General features: G+C 37.8%; 1 protein-coding gene across 2 annotated transcripts in view; it reads right to left on the reverse strand.

Annotated features, from left to right (window-relative positions):
- The window catches only part of INTS4 (integrator complex subunit 4), a 110,220-nt gene that overhangs the window by 51,415 nt on the left and 35,351 nt on the right, over nt 1-23,454 (reverse strand). For both annotated transcript variants that reach the window (XM_041730418.1, XM_041730419.1), the window contains exons 5-9: nt 12,954-13,139; nt 12,272-12,322; nt 8,310-8,398; nt 7,155-7,275; nt 610-681 (exon numbers count right to left, since the gene is read on the reverse strand). In XM_041730418.1, coding sequence (XP_041586352.1) covers nt 610-681; nt 7,155-7,275; nt 8,310-8,398; nt 12,272-12,322; nt 12,954-13,139 — 519 coding nt within the window. The remainder of the gene's footprint in view (nt 1-609; nt 682-7,154; nt 7,276-8,309; nt 8,399-12,271; nt 12,323-12,953; nt 13,140-23,454) is intronic.

Consider the following 23,454-nt stretch of genomic DNA (forward strand, 5'->3'; position numbering starts at 1 on the left):
GAGGCACTTTGTTACTTTTCAGAAAAAGAATTTACTGATTCCTCCATGGAAATTGCTATAGAAAAGGAATCCTAACGTCATAAAATCTCACCTGGTCATAAAATTCAGACCAGATCTTTGTAGTTTTTAGCAAACAGAAAGTTAATCTTGCCTCTGCTTTGTAAAATACACCTGTATAAAGTATTTCACTAAAATAATTTTAAAATAAAATAATTTGAACTTAAATGACGTAATTTGTAATTTGGTTCAAGTTACTAAGATTTTTTTTTTTAAGATTTTATTTATTTATTCATGATAGACACACACACACACACACAGAGGCAGAGACACAGGCAGGGGGAGAAGCAGGCTTCACACAGGGAGCCCGATGTGGGACACGACCCCAGGACTCCAGGATCACGACCTGGGCCAAAGGCGGCGCCAAACTGCTGAGCCATCCAGGGATCCCCCAAGTTAATAATATTTTAAACTAAAATGTAATTTAGTCACCGAACATTTACTTAACAAATATATGGGCTGCAAAATTAAATCCACACAACTTCGAAGACAGCTATACTGACTGATACTGGTTACAGAAACTCAGTTTAAGCAACAAAGAATCCAAGTTACCCTGAGATCTGACATGAGCTTCTTGTCGAGTGTCTGCTCCAAGAAATGCGAACTGACTTGTTCCATTGAGCCCTGTAAAGACAAAGAATCAGGAGCAAATTAACCAACTTTTAAGACCTGAACATTATCTTAAAATTCAAAGTCTGAGGCCAGCTTACATGGATAAAGACAACATTATTCTTGGCAGTAAAGATGCTGACTGGTTCTCAATCACCAGCAAAATAATAAAAACATTAGTAGCAGCAGCTAGCAACTAAATAGAGCTTACTATGTGTCATACACTGTTTATACATATATTAACTAATTTAGTTCCGCTATGAAGTAAATACTATTAGTCCCATTTTATATATGGGGGGGGGGGAGAGAAAGTTAAAAAAAGAAGGCACAAAGAGGGTTAAGTAATTCATTCAAAGTCACAAAGAGTATAATTTACAGAGCTAGGCTATAGACCCAGGTTCCAGAATCCTTTGACTCAACTGCTACTTTTCACTGTCTCTCCATTCCTTTTTATTCTAGTCTTTCCATTCATTTGTTCATTCACTTACTCAATGAACAGATATTTCTTTATCAATCATTCAACTATATGCCTACAGTTACTAGGAACAGTAAGACAAAAGAGAAGACGTCAATTCCACGAATCAATCACCTCACAGACTAGTGAGGGAAACTGACAAGTAAACAGATAATTGTATTACGGTATAAAATGGTATAATACTTATTATATTATTATATTATATTATTATTGTATTATAATAATTAATATTATTATATTATTATATTAATAATATATATAATAATAATATACCCAATGCAGGGTATTATATTATTCCCAACAAGTTTTCTATGGGAAACTCTGAGAACAAACTACAGTGTGGAGACAGGGGAATTGTCACAAGTGCAAATGCATAAAGAGAGAATGCCGTGTGGGAAACATCCAGCAGTTCTGTCGATTGGATGCAGGATAGGGGTGCTAAAAATGAAGCAGGATGGTTAGGGATGAGATCATAAAGGGCCTTTTTCATAACCCTTTGTCGTATTTGTTATAGAATAAGTTTGCCATAATTTTGAATAACCAGATAATCTTTTCTCAAAAAGAGCTCAACACTATAAAGTATTTTAATTCTATTTTATTTTTATTCTAACAATCCAATGAAGAATGTATCCTTATTATTATCCTTATTATTATCTTTTTTTTTTTTTAGGTAATGTCTCCACCCAACATGGGGCTCAAACTCACAACGCCATGATCAAGAGTCATATGCTCTACCAACTAAGCCAGACAGGCACTCAAAATTATCCTTTTTTAGATGAGAAACAGGCTAAGAGATTTGGTATCTTGCTTATTTCAAATAGGGAGAAGCAAAGACTTACACCTTATAAACATCATCTTAGTGGCAATGTGGCTAATGGACCAGAAGGAATCAAAATGAAGCAGAGAGACAGGTTAGCAGGCTATTAGAGCAGGTCCAAGACATTCTTAAAGAATATACTGGCAACCTTCTCAAATTCCTAAGTTAGTGAATATGGAAATGCTTATAAAGGCTCAGACTTCTCCAATCACATTTTCCATAGAAAGTTACATGTTCTTTGGGCATATCCTTATTCAAGTTAATGCCTCTCCCACAACTCCAGGAGAGCAACTGTTGTGCTATTTTCATTGAAGTTGTTTCAAACCTACTTTTTCCTATTTCTACATGGTACAGTTGATGGCCTTCTTTGTTACATAGATCTGAACCATATCAAATCTAACATTCATGTTCTTAATCCAAATATCAGTTTTATGAATAAGAACTCTAAATTTTTTTTAAATGGTAGATTTTTTTTAAATTTTTATTTATTTATGATAGCCACAGAGAGAGAGAGAGAGAGAGAGAGAGAGAGAGAGAGAGGCAGAGACACAGGCAGAGGGAGAAGCAGGCTCCATGCACCGGGAGCCCGACGTAGGATTCGATCCCCGGTCTCCAGGATCGCGCCCTGGGCCAAAGGCAGGCGCTAAACCGCTGCGCCACCCAGGGATCCCCAAGAACTCTAAATTTTTAAGACCTCCTCAACTTTCTCTTTAGTTTGATCACCAGCATTAACAGCTGACCTTTTTAGGGGGTACTTTTTTTCTAATAAAGAATTAAGTTTTTGTTTTGTCTTTTAAGTAAGCTCTATGCCCACCGTGGGGCTTGAATTCACAACCCTGAGATTAAGAGCCACAAGCTCTCTGAGCCAGCCAGGTATTCCAAGAATGAAGTTTTAATGACTTCACAGTGAAGTACTCCAATCCCTAATCTCAATGGCCTCCACCAGTGCCTTTAGCTGAGTTCTCCCAATGCAGTAACAAAGATGGTGTACTATCCAAATTCTAGCCTCAAAAAATTACATATTATCATTTACAAAAAATTTCCTTTGTTATCTGAGAATATGTGAAGCTTTTCATTTTAGTCCACAAATACCAAGAGCCCTATAACATCATAATCCCCTTGAAAAATGTTGAGACCTAAACTAGTACACATCCAGTAGAAACAGAGAAGGGAGCGATTCAGGAGATGTCAAGAAAAGAGTTGATGACTCACTGGTTATGGGACACAGAAAAAATTCCCAAATGCCTCTGGGTTTATAACTGGGTAAATGATGGCATCATTCATGAAAATACTGGAGGAGTAGACGTGACCAAGAAGATGAACTTGTCATAAAGGACACCTCAAAAATCAGAAAAACATCTATATTTTTGTCTACTTTAACCAAGATAAATACATTCAGATAAATTCCCTTCAACTGTACTACTACTACTACTACTACTACTACTACTACTACTACTATTACTACTATTTCTTCTTAACAATTGTATTTATAACACTAAAAAAAAAAAAAAAACAACATGATATTTAACAAACTAGGGTTGTCAAACCTACTTTCAAAGCAAAAATTGCTCACTACAGGCTCCTTAATAATAACGTAGTCTACGCACTAGCCTAGCCTCTAGCTTCTACCTAATTAGGTGGCAGAGAAAAGTACTCCACCCCAATACCAAAAAAAGAACTATCATGCGAGAGAGAAAACTGCCACTAAGACATCTGCATTTGCCCTGGGAAAGTAGCCCTATGGCTATGGACATAACAACCTATGATCTGTCTGAAAATATTATCATTTTTTAAGGTCAGACACTTCTGGAGTCTTATAAAAAGGTTTAACCCTTACTTGAATAGGAGAAATTAAACAAGAAGAAATCACTGAACTAAGGACTACATTCTAGATAGAACACCAATTACCATGATTAATTTCACAGTAATGTTATATTCTGAATTGTTCCATGGAGCTGCATACTTGGCAATCAAATTTTTTTTGTAAGATTTTATTTATTTATTCATGAGAGACATGCACAGAGAGAGGCAGAAACATAGGGAGAGGGAGAAGCAGACTCCCTGCAGGGAGCCTGATGCAGGACTTGATCCCAGGATTCTGGGATCATACCCCGAGCCAAAGGCAGATGCTCACCACTGAGCCACCCAGGTGTCCCAGCAATCAACTTTCTTTGCCTCAGTAGGAGTAATGGATAACTGAAAACCAACCTTTCACGTGGTTTTGAATTTTCTGAAACAGTCTACATCTGAAAGTTTTCATCCTGCTAGAAGCCAAGGAAAATGGGTACTACTTTTGTGCAAGGTGGACTTAAACCTAAACCAGTATCAGTATCATTTCATTTCAGTTCTTTTTTTTAAGATTTTATTTACTTATTTTAGTGAGAGAAAGTGAGAGAGTGTGTGTGTGCACAAGCAGGGGGAGAGGCAGAGGGAGAGGGAGAAGTAGGTTCCCCAAAGAGCCTGATGTGGGGCTCGATCCCAGGACCCTGAGATCATGACCTCAAAGGCAGATGCTTAACCAACTGAGCCACCCAACACCCCTTCATTTAAGTTCTTTTTTTTTTTTTTTCCTTCATTTAAGTTCTTAAAGAATCTGGCTTCTGCTTTCCTCCCGAGCTTTACCTTGTTGCACATCCCCCACATTTAACATTATCCACCTCCCCAAACCAAGAAGTATTAAACTGCTTGTACTTTAGTATGATATTGTAGTTAGTGTAATATTAGTATGCAATGTAAGTGCACTCCGTCTGTACCTCTGCTTATATTTTCTCCTTCCCTACTTATTTACCTAGCTATTTACCTAGTTAACTCATATTTATCCTTCAAAACTCAGTTCAGAATTCACCTCCTCCATGAAGCCTTTTATCATATGTTAAGAGCTCTTTCCTACAGTACAATTTTAAAATCTTTCCTACAGTACAATTTTAAAATCTTGTCTTTTTATATTATATTTATGCTTCTGTCTTATGATTTTTTCAAGCTGTTATATTAGTTGTAACCAATAGTATACACATTGAATCTCATTTTTCATCCCTTGGAAAAAAAAAACCTACTAGACAATAAACTTGGCTAGACTTTGTTTTGGGAATTTTACAAGACATCTGTAGCAATTAGATTTTCTTTTTCTACATTGAAAATATAAACTGCTTTCTTCCTTCCAATAAGCTATTGATAACAGGTGTTCCAGCTGACTGCTTATGTCAACCTACCAGACCTATCAACTCTTTTGAAGACAGAGATTATGCTCAATGTTGCTGACTTCCTGAACATGTGGTTTGAAAACTATACCTGATGACAGTTTTGTCTGCTCAAGAGTTGGAGTGGAGTAGTTTACCTCTTTGCTTACACAGTAGGACATTAACTGTACAACCACAGTTCTCAATGTGTAACTGGGTCATCACAAGGAAGAGATTCAACATGGATTTCAGATCATAAAGTGTCATTTACTATCTATGTAGTCTTTGATAAGTTACATCACTTTTCTAAACCTTATTTTGTTACTTATAAAACAAACAGAATACCTACCTCCAAGAGTTTGAAAGAATTCAAAATTATCCACAAAAACTAAGTGTTTATGAGAGTATATATGTATATATATGTGCATATTACTAAAAATGCCTAGCTTAGTAGGCTAGGGACTATCAATAATAACAATGATTATTATCAGTAAGACTAGACGGTTAATTACTTTTGAAGTACAGACCTAATTACTTATATAGCTTGGATCTGAAATCATTGAAATTAAAACATAAAGCACCGGACTCAAGTCAGAGTCATCTAAGTGTAAACCCTTTTAATTCACCTCTGTAATTCATTATTCATACAGCTTCACATAGATAAGTCTCAGATCCTGTGGGATTCAAAAATGAAACATGAATGACCCTGCCTTAAGGATTACTCTTCTAAACTGCCTACTCAGAGGAAGAGGTATCACTGAACTATCTCTCTAAAACATCCCCCTCACACATAGACACACATTACAGATGCTTGATAAATGTTGAATGAAAGAATTTGATAATGACTGATTTATTCTGAATTTTAAAATATTCACCAACCAAAACAAAGCTTTAAAATGTGAATTCAAAACTAAAATCAGTAACAACTAGCTTAACTCTGTATTTTATCATGGACAAACAACATGATCTATAAGCAGGAAATACTGAAACCAACCAAATTCCTTATTATTCTATGAAAATGCTTCACACAAGTTTCAGCAGTTACCCCATAAATACTGGTCTTAAGAATAGGGCTATCACTGGATCCGAGTCCACACAATTGGGTCCAAAGTATTTAGCCAACAATCTACCAAGATTGTAGACTGGTAAAGATGAGGGCCATCAAAAGGGAAGTAAGTATCCAAAAAAGAATTTCAGATTTTCTCACTCTGACATTTACATGCATTTTTATAATATATATACATACTATAACCACTCCCAAAACCCCATGCTCAGTATAGTATTTTACAATTTATAAATATTTCCATAGAAAGTATCACATTTGGGAATCATGACAAGTCTATGAGGTAAACATGAGAGAATATTATAATCCACTTAACAGATGAGGAAACAGACTAAGATCAACTAACATCTCCAAGATAACACAGTTAAAGAATATGGTGAGTAATAATACACCAACACTTCTTCTTCCGTAAGATAGTTCTATCTCTGAAAAGTTTGTTTTGGTTTGTTTTTTTACAAAGGTACCATGAGTTACCAAAGGCAAAATAGTATCAGGCTAAAAGTCAGGAGATTAGGACCTGAAATGCATTCTACAACTTTGTATCTGTATAGGTTGGGTAATTTACTTAACGTCTCAGAGCCTCAGTTTTCTCACCCAGAAAATAGGAGTAACATCAATTATCTTGCTGGTTACTATGAAGAGTAAATGAGATAATGAAAATGGCCTGAGAGCAAACGATCTAGGCCAGAACAGATGCTTAGTAAAGCAACTATTTTTATTATTATTCTCCATTTTCTTTAGGCCTTGGCTGTCTCATATGCTAACAAGGTTAAGTATGATTATCTTTAAAATTCTAATTCAAAAGACTACTTCATAGGAAAATGAACCATTTCTTTTATTTTTAGAAATACTAGGGTTTCTAAAAGTGGGTTATACCTGTCCCTATCTGTAGTTTCTCAACAAAATATTTGTACAAGTGTAACAGGCAACATGTTCATGAAAGAAAGTATAACTTACCAATAGTTTTGCAGCCTGAACTCGAACCACCCAGGAGCCATCACTGACCATGTGACAAATTTTTCCAAATGCATCATCAACTAAGCGAATTTCTTCATTAGAAGAAGGAATGGGGACAATGCTAAATTAAAAGAAAAAAACCCACAAATAACAAAACATGAGCCTAAAGCTGCAAGTTCAATAAACTGAGAATAGCCAATGAAAATTTGCACGCACACACACACATACACACACACACACACACACAATGACAATTGAGTAATTCAAATGTTAGAGCGATTGAATACATTTCAGAGTAAAGAAATCATCCTAGAAGTATGAAATAACACTTTTCGTTACACCACAAATTTTCAATGTCTTGAATAAGTGTTTAACCCACCAAAGGTTCAAAGATTTACAAAGATACCAAAAACTAGCTACCACAGAATATTTTATATCTTTAAGTTTATTTTCTCCTAAAATTGCATTGCTATCAATAACAGTAAACCATAAAATAAATCAATATAAAACATACTTGCAAATCTGGTCCTAGAAGAGGCAATTTCCAATTAGTCTTTTATTTTTTTTTTCTTTTTTGGGGGAGAATTTATAGGTTACTAACTCATTCTGGTTTTCCAATTTTAGCAGGCAGTTTAATGAAGAGAAAAAACACTTTCTTATAGAAGGAACTCTTCTATAAAACAGAATAATAATATTTGTCTCTACTTCGAAGAATCATTGTGAGAATCATTTAATTACTATGAAAACATTTTTAATGAGGCAAGCACTACATAAGGATCATTATTCTCAAACTCACCTAGTGTCTTTATCTGGCATTTGTATTCACTAAAATAGGCCCCAAACAATCTTAAAGATTAAAAAAAAAGGTGAGGACAGTGCTAGATAGTACTTGAGAAAGACAGTCCAATCTCTTCATTTATAGATGAGGAGGCTGGGACCCAGAGGGGAAGTATCTTTCTCAGAGTACACTGAAAGTTCACAGCAGATGTGAAAAACAAAGACCAAGCATCCTGATTATCAGGATCTGTATTTTCCTCCATTCCACAATGCTTTCTAAAAATCTAACCAACATTCCTTTTCTGGAGGAGGGTTTTTTACATGATGGAAGAAGAATGGCTTAGCAATGAACAAAAGCTGGCTTACACCCACACTGACCTTTCAGGATAGAGCTGACTGACAACCCAGATAAGTTGGACTGCAGCACTGCGCACTTGTTCATAGTCATCAGACAACAATTTACAGGCCTGCAAACAAGAATTCCAAAAGGCTGTTAGTTCTGTGTCCTCCCAGGTGATGTTCAAACTATTTTCAAAATGAAGACAGGGTGGCTGGATAAGGATGCCAATCAAAATACTTGTGGGTAGTTTTAATTTCTTGAACCCTTGCCAACAAAGAATTCTTGGCCTCTGTCAGCCATTCTGGCTATGTTCTGTGTTCTGACTCCCACCCCAAGTCTGAAGGCAGAACCACAGATTGAAAGACAGCACAAAAGCCATCTAGAATAGCATCAATCCCAGTAAAGTCTGCTGGGAGCCCACAATGCTGCTCTCACAGTCTCAAACACCAAATATGGGTATTTTTTCCCTTTTCGTAAAATCAAAGCATAAATTTCTGACTGACAATCTGAAAACTCAAGCATCTAAATAAATGTATAATTTTAACGTTAAGCTGCCAGAAGAGGCCAGATTTTTCTGCTCTACTTTGGTCTGAAATGGAATATCCCTACTCCACCAACACGGCAACACCCTGGACTTCAACAACACCCAGAACTACGTCATTTCTTGAATTCAACAATTCTATATTCTATGCTCTAATCATAACATGTTACTCTATCAACTCTTCCATTTCAATGAATTAATCCATCACATTTGCTCTTCAGTCCCACTTATCCTACCTATCCGTTTAACGAGGGTTCTCAACCTCAGTAGTACTGACATTTTGGACTGCACAATTCTTTGTTGTGAGAAGCTGTCCTCTACATCGTTAACATTTAGCAGCATCCCTGGCCTCTACCCTCTCCTTCTCTCCAGCAAAAGCCCAAAATACCTCTCCACTGCCAAATATGCCCTAGAGAGTAAAACCATCCTGGTTGAGAACCACTGCTTTAATCCCATGGTTTTTCTTCAAATGAACCCTCTTCTCCTTGCTCCATACCCTTCCATTACTTCAGTCCCAACAGCATTGTCAGCGTTCACCATTTACAACCCCCTCAAGACTTCTGCTACAGCTGCGCTACAAACCCAACACCTCTACTGCTCACAAGGGCAGCAAAGCACTGGCAAAGACTATCCTCTCTAAGGGACTGGTGGCTCATCAGCTCGAACTTTATTGGCCCTACTGATATCTTTTACACCCCTGCTTTCTGCTTCCATTTCCCAAGGGAGCTTGTCTTAACCCCCTCCACCAGTCCTCTATCCCACTTCACACCATAAGGCTACGTGTTTATCTGAGAAAAATCAAAGTTCTCAGGCACAAACTGTCCCAACTATTCCATAACAGTTATAAATTCATTTATACCTGTATTCTTCCATACATTATTCAATGTCTGAGAAAAAAGTATTCTAATTCCTAATCCCTGTACTTTTGCTATGGATCCCATCACCTCAAACAGACCCTTCCTTACCATCCTCCAAAATAAGTCCTATTTCTGATTTTCTATTATAGTACACTATTTATTTACCGCACCATTCACACGCTATAATTATGGTGTTTATTTGTTAATTGCCTGTCTCACGGGAGAGAATGTGATGGGCATAGATCTTATCCAACAGGCTCAGTGTTGTACAACAAGCATTAATAATTGTTGGATGCGATCCTGGAGACCCGGGATCGAATCCCACATCGGGCTCCCGGTGCATGGAGCCTGCTTCTCCCTCTGCCTGTGTCTGCCTCTCTCTCTCTCTCTCTCTGTGACTATCATAAATAAATAATAATAATAAAAAAATTTAATAATTGTTGGATGAATTGGCTCATGAATCTGATTTTATGCCTCAAGGAACTTACTCCACCATTTATCTCCATTTGTCTCTTCCATCATCAATGGAAAACACTGGTTTCCAGCCCCAAACACTGGTTCTCTCCTCAACACATAGACACAGGTAGCAGCTATCTTTAAAATACAAAAAGCTCTCCCTTTAGCCTGACCCTTTCTACAGTCTTCCATCCTGCCAACCTATTATAGCCAAGGTTTTTTTTTTTTTTAAGTTTACTTATTTATTTAATCTCTACACCTAATGTGGGGCTCAAACCCACAACCCCAAGGTCAAGATTCACATGCTCCTCTGACTGAGCCAGCCAGGTGCCCCAGCCAAGTTTCTTTAAAGTACAGTCAGTAATCACTGTTGAACTGCCTCACCTCAATTGACCCTAATAGACTCTTACTAATATTGCTCTCTTCAAACTCACTAATAGCGGCCTTGTTGCTAAGTCCAATGGGTAGATTTCGGTACTACTCCAGCTGACTTTTTAGCATACTTGACATTGTCAACTATGAGAACACTCTCCTGCCTTTTCTTGAATATATTTTTCCTCCTCCATCTGGCTGCTCCTCAGCAACTCTCTTCTGTCTACCTCTTAAACATTGGACATTACCCATGGCTTCCCTGCTTGGTCTCTTTCAAATCTTCTTACTCTTCCTAGGTACCTACATGCCCCCTAGATGGGGATGGCTTCAATTACCCACCTCCAGCTCTGAATTCTTCTGAGCTCCAGACCGTCACAACTACCTACAGCCTGGAATTTTCCTCACAGGTGTTCTATCAGCTCTTCAAACTCACATAACCCAAACTGGTATAGTATGTAATTCAACTTTATATCTCAAATACTCCAATAGTCAATCCTCACTCCCTTGAGGCCCTTGTCACTGTTTGCCTAGTTAACTGGCATGGTCTTATGCCATTAAATATCTAAATCATCTAACTTATGAGTCCTTTTTTTTTTTTAAGATTTTATTTATTTATTCATGAGAGACACACACACAGAGAGAGAGAGAGAGAGATAGAAAGGCAGAGACACACACACAAAAAAAAAAAAAAAAAAAAAAAAGAAAGGCAGAGACACAGGCTGAGGGAAAAGCAGGCTCCACGCAGGAAGTCCAATGTGGGACTCAATCCGGGACTCCAGGATCACGCCCTGGGCCAAAGGCAAGTGCTAAACCGCTGAGCCACCCAGGGATCCCCCTAACTTCTGAGTCCTTACTCTCTAAGTTTCCTTTAATTATTTGGCTTCCCACAGAGTCTTCCTATAGGGAGAGAAGGTGCTGGTCACACCAACATAACCATTCTATTTCATTTTGTAAAAGAATAAACTTGGTTTACACACCAGTCACAGGGGTTTAACTGCTATCTTCCTCTGAAAGATAAAACCATTATTGGTACAAAATCTGGTTTCTGGGCAGCCCGGGTGGCTCAGAGGTTTAGCACTGCCTTTGGCCTGGGGTGTGATCCTGGAGACCCGGGATCAAGTCCCATATCAAGTCCCATATCGGGTTCCCTGCATGGAGCCTGCTCCTCCCTCTGCCTGTGTCTCTGCCTCTCTCATGAATAAATAAATAAAATCTTAAAAAAAAAAAAAAACAAGGTTTCTGACATAGATTTAGACTGCTTGTCCCTAGAGGCATTCAATTATTCTACAAGAGAAATACAGCCTTGTAACGCCTTTTCTTTAGGCAGCCAATCAATTTCTCCTAGGGATACTACAACTTCTTTGTCCCTTTCTTTACCAACTATTATAAATATTTTTTCATATGATCCCATGGTCTTGTTATTCTCCTCCAGAAATACTCTAGTATGTCAAGCATGGAGCCCAGAACTGACTTCATGTTTGGCTCAACCAGAGAGCAGTGAGACCACCACTTATTCTGAACACTATATTCCTCTTTGTGTATTCATACTGAGCTACTTAAATCCTTTTAAAAGTTCTTTTTACATATATTAGTGTTATTCAATTATATATCCTCTACCCTCTTATTAAAACATACATATTGGACACAACTTCACATTCATCCCAATTAATGCTGCCAGTTGCTGCTCTATGTGTTCAAATTCTGACAACTAGTACACTACTCTCCCAGTTTCATTATCACTCCTCCCCTTCCAGATCATACTCATTTAAAGTACCTGATTATAAATTGCTTGGTGTAATTTCAGTCCTCTTTCATGAAGCTGCAACTAGATAATAAAAATATAGTTTAAGTATTTGGAGAAAAAAAGATCAACATTTCCAGTATCTCCCTCCCAATCTCATATATTCTCCCTCATTATATCAAATTACCAGTTCCTATTACCCAAAATTAGTGCTATATAAATAAGAAATCTGGTCAAAGATTTCTTAATAGAAACACTAGGAGATTTAATAAATCTAATCCAACTATCCCAGGAGATACTAGAAAAATATTCAATAATGATAAGAAGGCTGAAGAAGAAATGGTTACCACCACCTCCTCCTAAAAAGCACCTCCCCTTCCAGGGACTTGGAGGAGGGATGTGACTTGGTATTAAAACAGGTGTAAAATAATAATAATAATAATAATAATAATAATAATAATAAATAAAACAGGTGTAAGTTGTACCCTCCATGTTTCAGAAATATGGGTAAAAGCAACCACAGAGGCCCAAAGAAAAGCACAAAGAATGTGTGCCTTTGAGTTCTGTGATGCCATTAATCACATTCCTCAAAACATGCATAAGGTATATCCTGGAGTGGTTTAGAAAGCATCCAAGCTAACATTGGCCATGGACTTAAAATAATGAATGAAACAAATAGAAACTGTCACCATTTAGTTTCCATTATCATGCTTACCATGGCTTTTATAGCTGCTGTTCTGACACGTGGGTCTTGGTCACTGAAGTAATCCCCTATAATCTTCTGGACATCTCTGACAGCTAGGCCTTCTCCATCTTTTGTGACACTTTTCTCCAAAGAGCCAAGATTGCCAAGTAATTGCAGGCACTTATTCCTTACACCATGAGAGGTATCTGTGAGGTGCTATAAAAAGGAAGGAGAGAACAAAAGGCCATGATTAAGATAGCTTAAATTAAATTAAAAACCAGAAGCAAAAGCATTGTATCAATTTAGGAATGACTTCAAACACCACATTCTTACCATAGTCTCTCTAGGATCATGTTACTTGACCATGTGTCTTCCAAAACACGAATCCTTAAAAAAAGTAAGATCTCCACTTGTTTATCACCACATTCCCAACAGCTAGCCCTTTGCCTTATTAAGAGAAGGTACTTAAAAAATGACCCTCCCCCTTTTTAAAAAGATTTTTATTCATCCATTCATGAGAGACACAGAGAGAGAGGCAGAGACATAGGCAGAGGGAGAAGCAGGCTCCCTCTGGGGAGCCTGATATGGGACTCGATCCAGGGACTCTCAGATCATGCCCTGAGTCAAAGGCAGACGCTCAACCACTGAGCCACCCAGGCATCCCAAAATGGCCCTTAAATTGAATTTTATAATCTAGCAAATCTAAAAACAAAAAATTTATAAAGTTTTAAACCTTTTTAAAAAAGATTTTATTTATTTACGTGACAGAGAGAATGAGAGAGAGCACAAGCAGGGTGAGGGGCAGGTAGAGGGAGAAGGAAAACGAAGATCTCCACAGAGCAGGGAGCCTGATATGGGGCTGGATCGCAGGACTCCAGGCCTGAGCTAAGGCAGACGCTTAACCGGCAGAACCACCCACGTGCCCTCAATTTTTAAAACATTTAATATTCATATAGAAAAATGCAAAAACCTTAAGTGTCAGCTCAATGAATTTTCACAAAAGGAATAACAAACATAAAACAAGCAACCAGATAAAGAAATAGAATATGACCAGCACCCCAACAAACCCTCCTGGTCCCCCTTCCCACTACTCCACCACCATCAAAAATAGCCACTATCTTGACTTATAACACATAGATTTTGCCTGTTTCTATACTTGGTAAAATCAAATCATATCTGGCCTCTCGTGCTTAATATTTTATTTGTAAGATCCATCCATATAGCAATGGTTCATTCACTTCCATTACTATATACTATTCCATTTGTGAATATACCACAATCCACTATTGGTAGATATTCGTTTTTTTTTTTTTTTTAAGATTTTATTTATGTATTCATAGACACACACAGAGAGAGGCAGAGACACAGGCAGAGAGAGAAGCAGGCTCCATGCAGGGAGCCCAATGTGGGACTCGATCCCAGGTCTCCAGGATCACACCCCAGTCTGCAGGCGGTGCCAAACCGCTGCGCCACCGGGGCTGCCCAGATTTTTTTTTTTTTTCCAGTTTTTGGTTATTCTTAATAATGCCACCATGACTGTGGTAACTTGAATGTGCTTTCTGTTGGATATAAACTTAGGGGTGGAATTACTGAGTCACAGGACTTGTATATACGTTCAGCTTAAGAAGGCATTCCAAATAGCAAACAGTTTTCCAAAGCAGGTGTATTAATTTAACTAATCTACACTTCCACTAGTGATGCACAGTGTTCTAGTTGTGCCATATCCTTGTTAACACTTAAGTACTGTCAATCTTTTCATGTTAGCTCTTCTCACCAGTATTTTAAACTAAAATATCAGTTATTTTTTGCTATACCTAGTCCAATGCTACTGAAATAAGCTATTTGCATAATACAGTAATAGGAACTAAAAATACTTTGAGAAATGAAGTTGTACAGTACATGATAACATGGCATGGAACTCTGACGTTTAAACTTTCTAGACCCACTGTAAGAAATATCCATTATATTGCAGCATAATATTCACATACAAATATATACACAGAAAGTTTAACAAAACATTATTTACCCTTATACCTTATGATATACTCTGGTATTTTAATTCTATTTTGATTTTCAAAAAATACTAATTATGATGGTTCAATCAGTAAAGCAGGCAACTCTTGATCTCAGGATTGTTAAGTTCAAGCCCCACATTGCACATAAAGATTACTTAAAAATAAAATCCTTAAAAAAATACTAACCATGGCCCATAAAACTGATAGCATTACCCACCAGTGGACTACAATGCTGTTTCAAAAACAATGATATAGAGAAAAGTGAATGGGACTTGAAGTTTATTTTTTTAAAAGATTTTATTTATTTATTTGACACACACAGAGAGAGAGAGAGACAGCAAGTAGAGGGAGTGGCAGAGGGAGAGAGAGAAGCAGACTCCCCACTGAGCAGGGAGCCTAATGCTAGGCTAGATCCCAGGACTGTGGGATCATGACCGAGCTGAAGGCAGCCGCTTAATGACTGAGCCACCCAGGCGCCCCAGGACTTGAAATTTTAAAACCTGGGTTCACAGATCTCTTTAGAGAAATGGCTAGTTTCAGGACTAGGGCAAGAAATATGTAAGAGCCTGGGACACCTTGCACCAGAAAGCAAGGAGGATATCAAGAACTAATGGAGCCCAGATCAAAAGGACAAAAAAGAAACAGTAAGTAGGACATTTCCCCACTGTCAACACTGACATTACACCAAAAGAAAGCAATCAAAGAAGTCCAGAATGTAGAACATTCTGTAAGACCAATGACCCGGTTTCTTCAATAAATTTATGGCATTTAAAGAAAAAACAGGGACGCCCCTTGGCTTAATGGTTGAACATCTGTCTTCAGCTTGGGTCATGATCTCAGGGTCTTTCTCTCTATGCCTATGTCTCTGTCTCTCTCTCTGTGTCTCTCATGAGTAAATAGATAAATAATAAAATTTTAAAAAAGAAAAAACAAAAACAAGAAGGAGCACTATTACTGACTAAAAGAAATTTAAGAGACCATACAGGGGATCCCTGGGTGGCTCAGCGGTTTGGCGCCTGCCTTTGTCCCAGGGCGCGATCCTGGAGTCCGGGGATCGAGTCCCATGTCGGGCTCCCGGCATGGAGCCTGCTTCTCCCTCCTCCTGTGTCTCTGCCTCTCTCTCTCTCTCTCTCTCTCTCTCTCTATGTCTATCATAAATAAATAAATCTTTAAAAAAAAGAGAGAGACCATACAAATGCAATATACAGGTCTTTTTGGAACCAATTATAAAAAGATATGACTAGTGATGCAACTAAGGAAATTTTAATAGGAACAGATATGAGCTGATAAAGAGTAATTGTTAATAACTCCATTATGGCTATATTTTTTAAACGATCAGTTATAGATATATACTGAAGTATTTATGATTTAAATAGCATGATGTCAGCAAATTGCTTTAAAATATTTGAGCAAAAAAAAAACAAAAAACAAAAAACAAAAAAAAAATTAGAGCAAAATAAAAAAAATACTGGAGTAGACAACAAAAAGAGGAGTAAATGTATGAAAAAGACTTCAAAGTATAAAATATTATCAAATGTACACTCAAAACTGGAAATAATAGCAAATCTGCAATGTTCCATAATATAGTGTGATATATATGTGTGTATACATATGTATCATATATATATGTTATCACATGTATACACACACACACACACACACACACACACACACACACATCCAGCTTCAAATTTCAACTCTGACTCATGATATGTGTAAATTAGTGAAGAGTCAAGTCACCGGGGCACCTGGGTGACTCAGTCAGTTAAGCATCTGCCTTTGACTTGAGTCATGATCTCAGGCGCCCTGCTCAGTGGGGAGTCTGCTTCTCCCTCTCCCTCTCCCTCTGCCTTTCTTTCCCACTCATGTGCACGTTCTCTCACTAATAAATAAATTAAATTAAAAAAAAAAAAGGCGTCAAGTCACCTCTCAGAGACTCAGTTCCTCATCTCTAAAGAAGAAATAATAATAGCCACTTCAGCTAACTTACCCAGTTATCTTAAGGCTCAAATAGGGATACAAATGTAAAAAAAAAAAAAACCCAACAACTTGATACACTACAAGCATACTATGACTATTAGCTATTTTTACCATAATCTAAAATAGTAAGAAAAGTAGATGGTCACAGATAAAGTATACATATGATTTCATTACAAGATAACTGCATATACAAATGTCAATACAAAACAAGTGTCTTTAATATTCCCTTCAAGTTAAAAATTTGCAGGCTTTTCTACTTATAAATGAAATCACGGATTTGAAATCACAGCAGTCTCTGGTAGTACCCTGAATAATCACCCATTTCTCTCCCCTATCTTACAGAACAATAAGGATTAAATGATATGTCTAAAAATACACAGTGGAAGAGCTGATACTAAACATTCCTGACACCCACTGAGTCCAGAGTTCATTTCCCTACTCAGCTGCATAAATAAATAACTTCATGATTTTGAAAACTTTGCTCACTATGTTCAGAGTTGGACATTTGCACCTTAAATACTTAAAAAGCTCCATAATACTTGTTTTCCTCAAATATATTTATACTGATACTCCCAAATATCACTAGTCTCCCAGTATGAAGAATCACTCTGGTTTCTAATTACTGCATGATAAACAAACTGACACTAAATTAATAACCAATTCTTGTGATGAGCTAACTAGGCTAACCAAGACTATATAAATAATACACACACACACACACACACACACACACACACACACACACAACTGAACAAACAGGAAGATGTATCAAATAAATAAATATAGGGACGCCTGGGTGGCTCAGTGGTTGAGTGCCTGCCTTTGGCCCAGGGCGTGATCCTAGAGTCCCGGGATCAAGTCCCACGTCAAGCTCCTGCATGGAGCCTGCCTCTCTCTGCCTGTGTCTCTGCCGCTCGCTCTCTCTCTCCTTGCCTCTCATAAATAAATAAAAATTTTTTAAAAAAGATAAGTAAATATATTATAGCTGATTCTAGAGCTGGAGTAGAGAAAGTACAAGATGAGCCTGGATTATTTTGTTGCGCTAGAAAAGAAGGAAGTATTCCAAAAATAATAGAGAGAAATGAAAAGAACACAGAAGTCAGCTTAAAGGGGCTCGTATTTGGCCAATTCAGGAAATTTGTGGGGGTTTTTGTTATTTTTCGAATCCGGAAGTTGGAACATCAGGGTAAATAATTACAGAAACAGGACGGCCTGGGTGGCTCAGCGGTTTAGCACCGCCTTCAGCCCAGGATGTGATCCTGGAGACCAGGGATCGAGTCCCACGTCGGGCTCCTTGCATGGAGCCTGCTTCTCCCTCTGCCTGTGTCTCTGCCTCTCTCCCTGTGTGTCTCTCATGAATAAATAAATCTTAAAAAAATATATATTACAGAAACAGACTATGATCTACTGAATAAACAAGGAATCTGTAACTGATATAAACAAATTGAAAGTTTGATGACAGAATATTTACATAGTCTCAAAGAGCTACCCCGCAAAACACTTATTGGTTTCAAAAGGAAAGAGTAACTTTACAGTGAAGAAATGTAACAGACACTATCTTAACCAAGTGATGTACATGAACATCATTAGTAATGCGACAAATCAAAATGGTGTGGCGCCTAACAGGATGCAATAAGAGCATCCCATCTATGACATGTTTTTTTTTTTAAGATTTTATTTATTTGAGAGAGAGCATAAGCACAGGGGCAGGTGTAGGGGCAGAGGGAGAAGTAGACTCCCTGCTGAGCAGGGAGACTAAGGGACTCGATCCCAGCACCCTAGGATCATGACATAAGCCGAAGATAGATGTTTAACCAACTGAGCCACCCAGGCACCCACATCTGTAATACTCTTGCCAAAGTGGTAACTTAAATCTACTTATGAGAAAATATCAGACAAATCCAAATTCAGAAAGGGTTCTATAAAACACCTATCCTATAATTTTTGAAAATGTCAATGTCATAGAATCAAGTAATGACTGAGGAATTACTCCAGATTGAAGACTAATGAGACATGACTAAAATGCAGTATATGGTTCTGAACCAGATCCTTTACCAATAACAGACATGACTGGAACAAATAGTGAAATCTGAGTGAGGTCTGAGGATCAAATGGTAGTATATGCTGTCCTGATTTTGATGGTCATATTGAAGTTATGCTAGAAAATATCTTTGTTTATAGAAAACAGGGATACCTTGGTGGCTCAGTCAAGCATATATATGCCTTCAGCTCATGTCATGATCCTGGAGCACAAGGATTGTGCCCGACATTGGGCTCCCTGCTCAGCAGGGAGTCTGCTTCTCCCTCTCTCTCTACCCCTCCCCCTGGTTCCTGCTCCTTCTCTCTCTCTCCCTCTCTCTCTCTCTCTCTCTCTCTCTCTCAAATAAGTAAAAAAAAATTTTTTTTAAAAGAAAATGCACAATGAAGTATTCAAGAGTTATGGGGTACTATGTTAGCAACTTATTCTAAAATAATTCACAAGAAAAGAAAGTTCTCTATTACCGTACTTGCAACCTTTCTGAAAGTTTGAGACTTAAAAAAAAATTTAACAGTTTAAATATTTTCAAGAAAAAATAAAATAACCATACTGTTTCATAAACATTTGAAAAATATGAGTACCTGGCTGGCTCAGTCAGTAGAGCATATGACTCTTGAACTTGGGGTTGTAAGTTCAAGCCCCACAAAATCTTGGGGTACCTGAGTGGCTCAGGTAGTTAAACATCCAACTCTTGGTATGGGCTCAGGTCACAATCTCATGGTGGTGGGATCCAGCCCCAAACCGGGCTCCCCTATCAGCAGAGTCTACTTAAAGATTCTCTCCCTCTGCCCTGCCCCCACCATGTGCCTGCACATGTGCACTCTCTCTCTCAAATAAATAAATCTTTAAAAAAATAAATGGAATCTTTAAAAAAAATTATATTATCTATAAGTGTATTTTTAGGAACATATAAAGAAAGAGGCAGAAATAACAGAACCACACCTAAACAGGTTCAGAGAATGCCTCCAGAAAGTGTGGGAAACTTTTCAGACAAAGTGGATTCCACAAATTGTTTCATCTCTTGTCTGAGAGGCAAAGTAGCATAGCTGAATGAGCAGGGACTGAAGTCAGACAGATCTAGGTTTAATTGCTGGCCCTGCCACATAGTATCTAGGTGATCTGCACCAAACCCCCAAGTTTTCAGAAATCCTTACTTTGTAAAAAATAGGAATAATATCCTCTACCATGAAGTTCTGTGGTGAGTATACTAAGTGAACTCATTTAAGAATCATTGTATTGGGGTGGGGGCACTTGGGTGGTTCAGTTGGTTAAGTCGCCACTCAGGTCATGATTCCAGGGACCTAGGATCGAGTCCTGCATAGGAGCCCTTGCTAGGAGGAGAGCCTGCTTCTCCCTCTCCCTGCCGCTCCCCCTGCTTATGCGTGCTCTCTCTCTCTGTCAAATAAACTTTAAAATCTTAAAAAGAAAAAAAAAGAATTACTATATTGGGGTGCCTGGGTGGCTTAGTTGGTTAAGAATCCAAATCTTGATTTCAGCTTAGGTCATGATCTCAGGGTTGTGGGATCTAGGGGATCTAGCCTATGTGGAGCCTACTGGCTCCTGCACTCTTGCTCTATCTCCACCCCCCCCCCCCCCAAAAAGAAGCTATGTAAGCTATGTAAAACTAGCTGATGTCTGGGACATAACAGACATTCCATAAGTGTAAGTGCCTAGCATAGTGCCTAGCACTTAGCAGGTACTTAAAAAAGAAAAAAAAAAGCTACTTAAGAGAAGGAGAACAGGTAAGGAAAAGAAGAGCAAGTGATGGCAAAAAAAGAGAAAATGGAGAACAGTCAGAGGTAAGAGTGGGCACCTGGATGAAAAAGGTCTGCTATCTAGAACACAGAAGCATGAACTTCTAGTGATGGCTGTCTAACAACAGGGCAATCTGTCATGAAAGGTAGTAAGCATCTGTCAATGGCTCATAGCAGAATGCTCCAAGAGAAGATTGCTAAATTAAGCAGGAACATAAACTTGGAGAAGTGACATCCTATGTGGATATGGGGTGGGCAGGCAGGCTTACCTGGAGAAGAAAACAAAGGAAACCTTGGGAGAAAGCCACTGTGCTGAGGGTGGGACACTCAGAAACAGAACCTCTTACTGTAAAAACGGTTCACTCAAACATTTTAGATCAGAGTTAATTTTTGCCTCCAAGTTATTTAAGCTGCAAAAATGTGAAACATATACTCATGTCCTCACAATGCCTTATATAGAGTTAAAGCTCAAAATTATCAATCAAACTAAGACAGTGAAACTGAGAAATTATGAGAAACTTTCAAATATGAATCTGACAATGACTGTCAGTTAATAGAGCAGGATTTTTTTAACGAACTATTTCAGTATAAAAACATTATTTCTGGGATCCCTGGGTGGCGCAGCGGTTTGGCGCCTGCCTTTGGCCCAGGGCGCGATCCTGGAGACCCGGGATCGAATCCCACGTCGGGCTCCCGGTGCATGGAGCCTGCTTCTCCCTCTGCCTCTGTCTTTCTCTCTCTCTCTCTCTGTGTGTGTGTGACTATAATAAATAAATAAAAATTAAAAAAAAAAAAAAAACATTATTTCTCCTAACTAAACTGTTGACTGAACCACCAGCCCCTGAAGGTTGCTTCCACTGTTACAAATACTTTGATTTTCAAACAACACACTGAAACCTTCCAGCTCCTATTACGGTAACCAGGCAACACTGCTATATAGCCAGCCTATTAACTGAATGTTAGCCCAAAAGACGGCGGAAGTCTAAATCACACCCTCAGGACAGCAATTACAGTTCTATGATGTCCCTCCCATACAGGTCACTTCTTGCATCATGCCATCATCACTAATAGCTGCCTAGTGCGTCTGCTCTGCAGATGATGCTATTTCGGTGTTACACCCAGGCCATTAAAATGACATCATTTTTATATTAGTGGAGTGAGTAAGCAAACCACATCGCCAATAATAAGAGCAATCCATGTCAAAAATAAGCTAAACCAACCAGTTTAAAACTATTGCTATAGGGAAAAAAAGTCAGTGGTTAAGTATATCAAGAAAATCTGAGAATGAAGTTCCTTAAACAAGACAAAAATAACATAATGACTCATTCAGTTTCAATATGGATTGTTTTTAGGCACAAAAATTCAGTGTAATTTGTATGCAAATGATTTTAAGATACGCTCTCCTAACAAACCATACATAATATCTGAGTACAATTTTATAAATGTAAAAACGCTATATTGTTCTATCTGCTGCCTTTTAAGAGTTTTACTATACTTATGCCACAGAACTAAAGGAACAGAAAAAAAGCAGAGACTGGACTAAAAGGTAGAAAAAGACAAAGAAGGATTAAAACTAGGCTCTAAGAAAGCATTACGCAAAAAATGACAAGAATATTTGTTCTCCCGGAAAAATCTTCATAGAAAGGAAGGAAAACAGAAGATCTCTGGCTTCAGTTGTACAGATGCTATATATGAAAAGAATATTAATTTCCTAGCCAAATCTGTGAACCAAATCTTTTCATCTCTCAAATGAGGATTAACTGTACAGTGTATCTCAAAGGACTGCTGACAGGATAAAATGAGACAAACCTTGAAGAGTTAAGAGTACTTGAAGGCATGACTTTCTTCCTACTGTGAAACTAAAAATATGGCAGATTCATATCCTGTATTTGAAAGACATTTAAAGGAACAATTTGAACTTCAAAAAAAGAATAATGATAGGAATAGATTATAATATATTGAATAAAATGATAGAGACAGATGGAAAAGAAGGAAGGGAGAGAGAACTTTATTTATAGTAGGATGTCAGCTAATATGGAATAAGAGTTTAAAAATTATGATACTGCAAAGACCAGAGTAACAACTGATCCAGTAAAGTTAATTAATAGTTGCTAAAATAGTGAGTAAAAATTTGATGGGGAAGAGGATATCTATATAATCTCAAAGTATCTCCCACAAATCACTTATTAATCATAGGAAAAATTTTAACTTTACAACAAAACTGGGAATCGTCACCTTAACCAAGTATCAAAGCTAACAACATCAATGAGTCACACCTCATCTATGCCTCATAGTATGATAAACTGAGAAGGACAAATATTATTTATGTGGTATTCCTGCCAAAATACATAATCTAAATCTAAACAGGAAATACAGATTATACAGATTGAACAGATAAATACAGATTAAAAGACATTCTATAACAAATGGTCTAGGGCCGCCCACGTGGCTCAGTGGTTTAGCACTGCCTTCAGCCCAGGGCCTGATCCTGGAGACCCGGGATCGAGTCCCGCATCGGGCTCCCTGCATGGAGCCTGCTTCTCCCTCTGCCTGTGTCTGTGCCTCTCTCTCTCTCTCTCTCTCTCTCTCTCTCATGAATAAATAAATAAAATCTTTAAAAAAAAAAAAGGTCTATATTCTTAAAAAATGTCAAGGTCATGAAAGACAAAGATAAGCTGAGAGATCTGTCCAAATTAAAGAAGAGGGATGAAAACTAAATGCATTCTGTGATCCTGAACCAGAAA

Source organism: Vulpes lagopus, chromosome 15 (assembly GCF_018345385.1).
Source record: "Vulpes lagopus strain Blue_001 chromosome 15, ASM1834538v1, whole genome shotgun sequence".
Classification (NCBI taxonomy): domain Eukaryota; kingdom Metazoa; phylum Chordata; class Mammalia; order Carnivora; family Canidae; genus Vulpes; species Vulpes lagopus.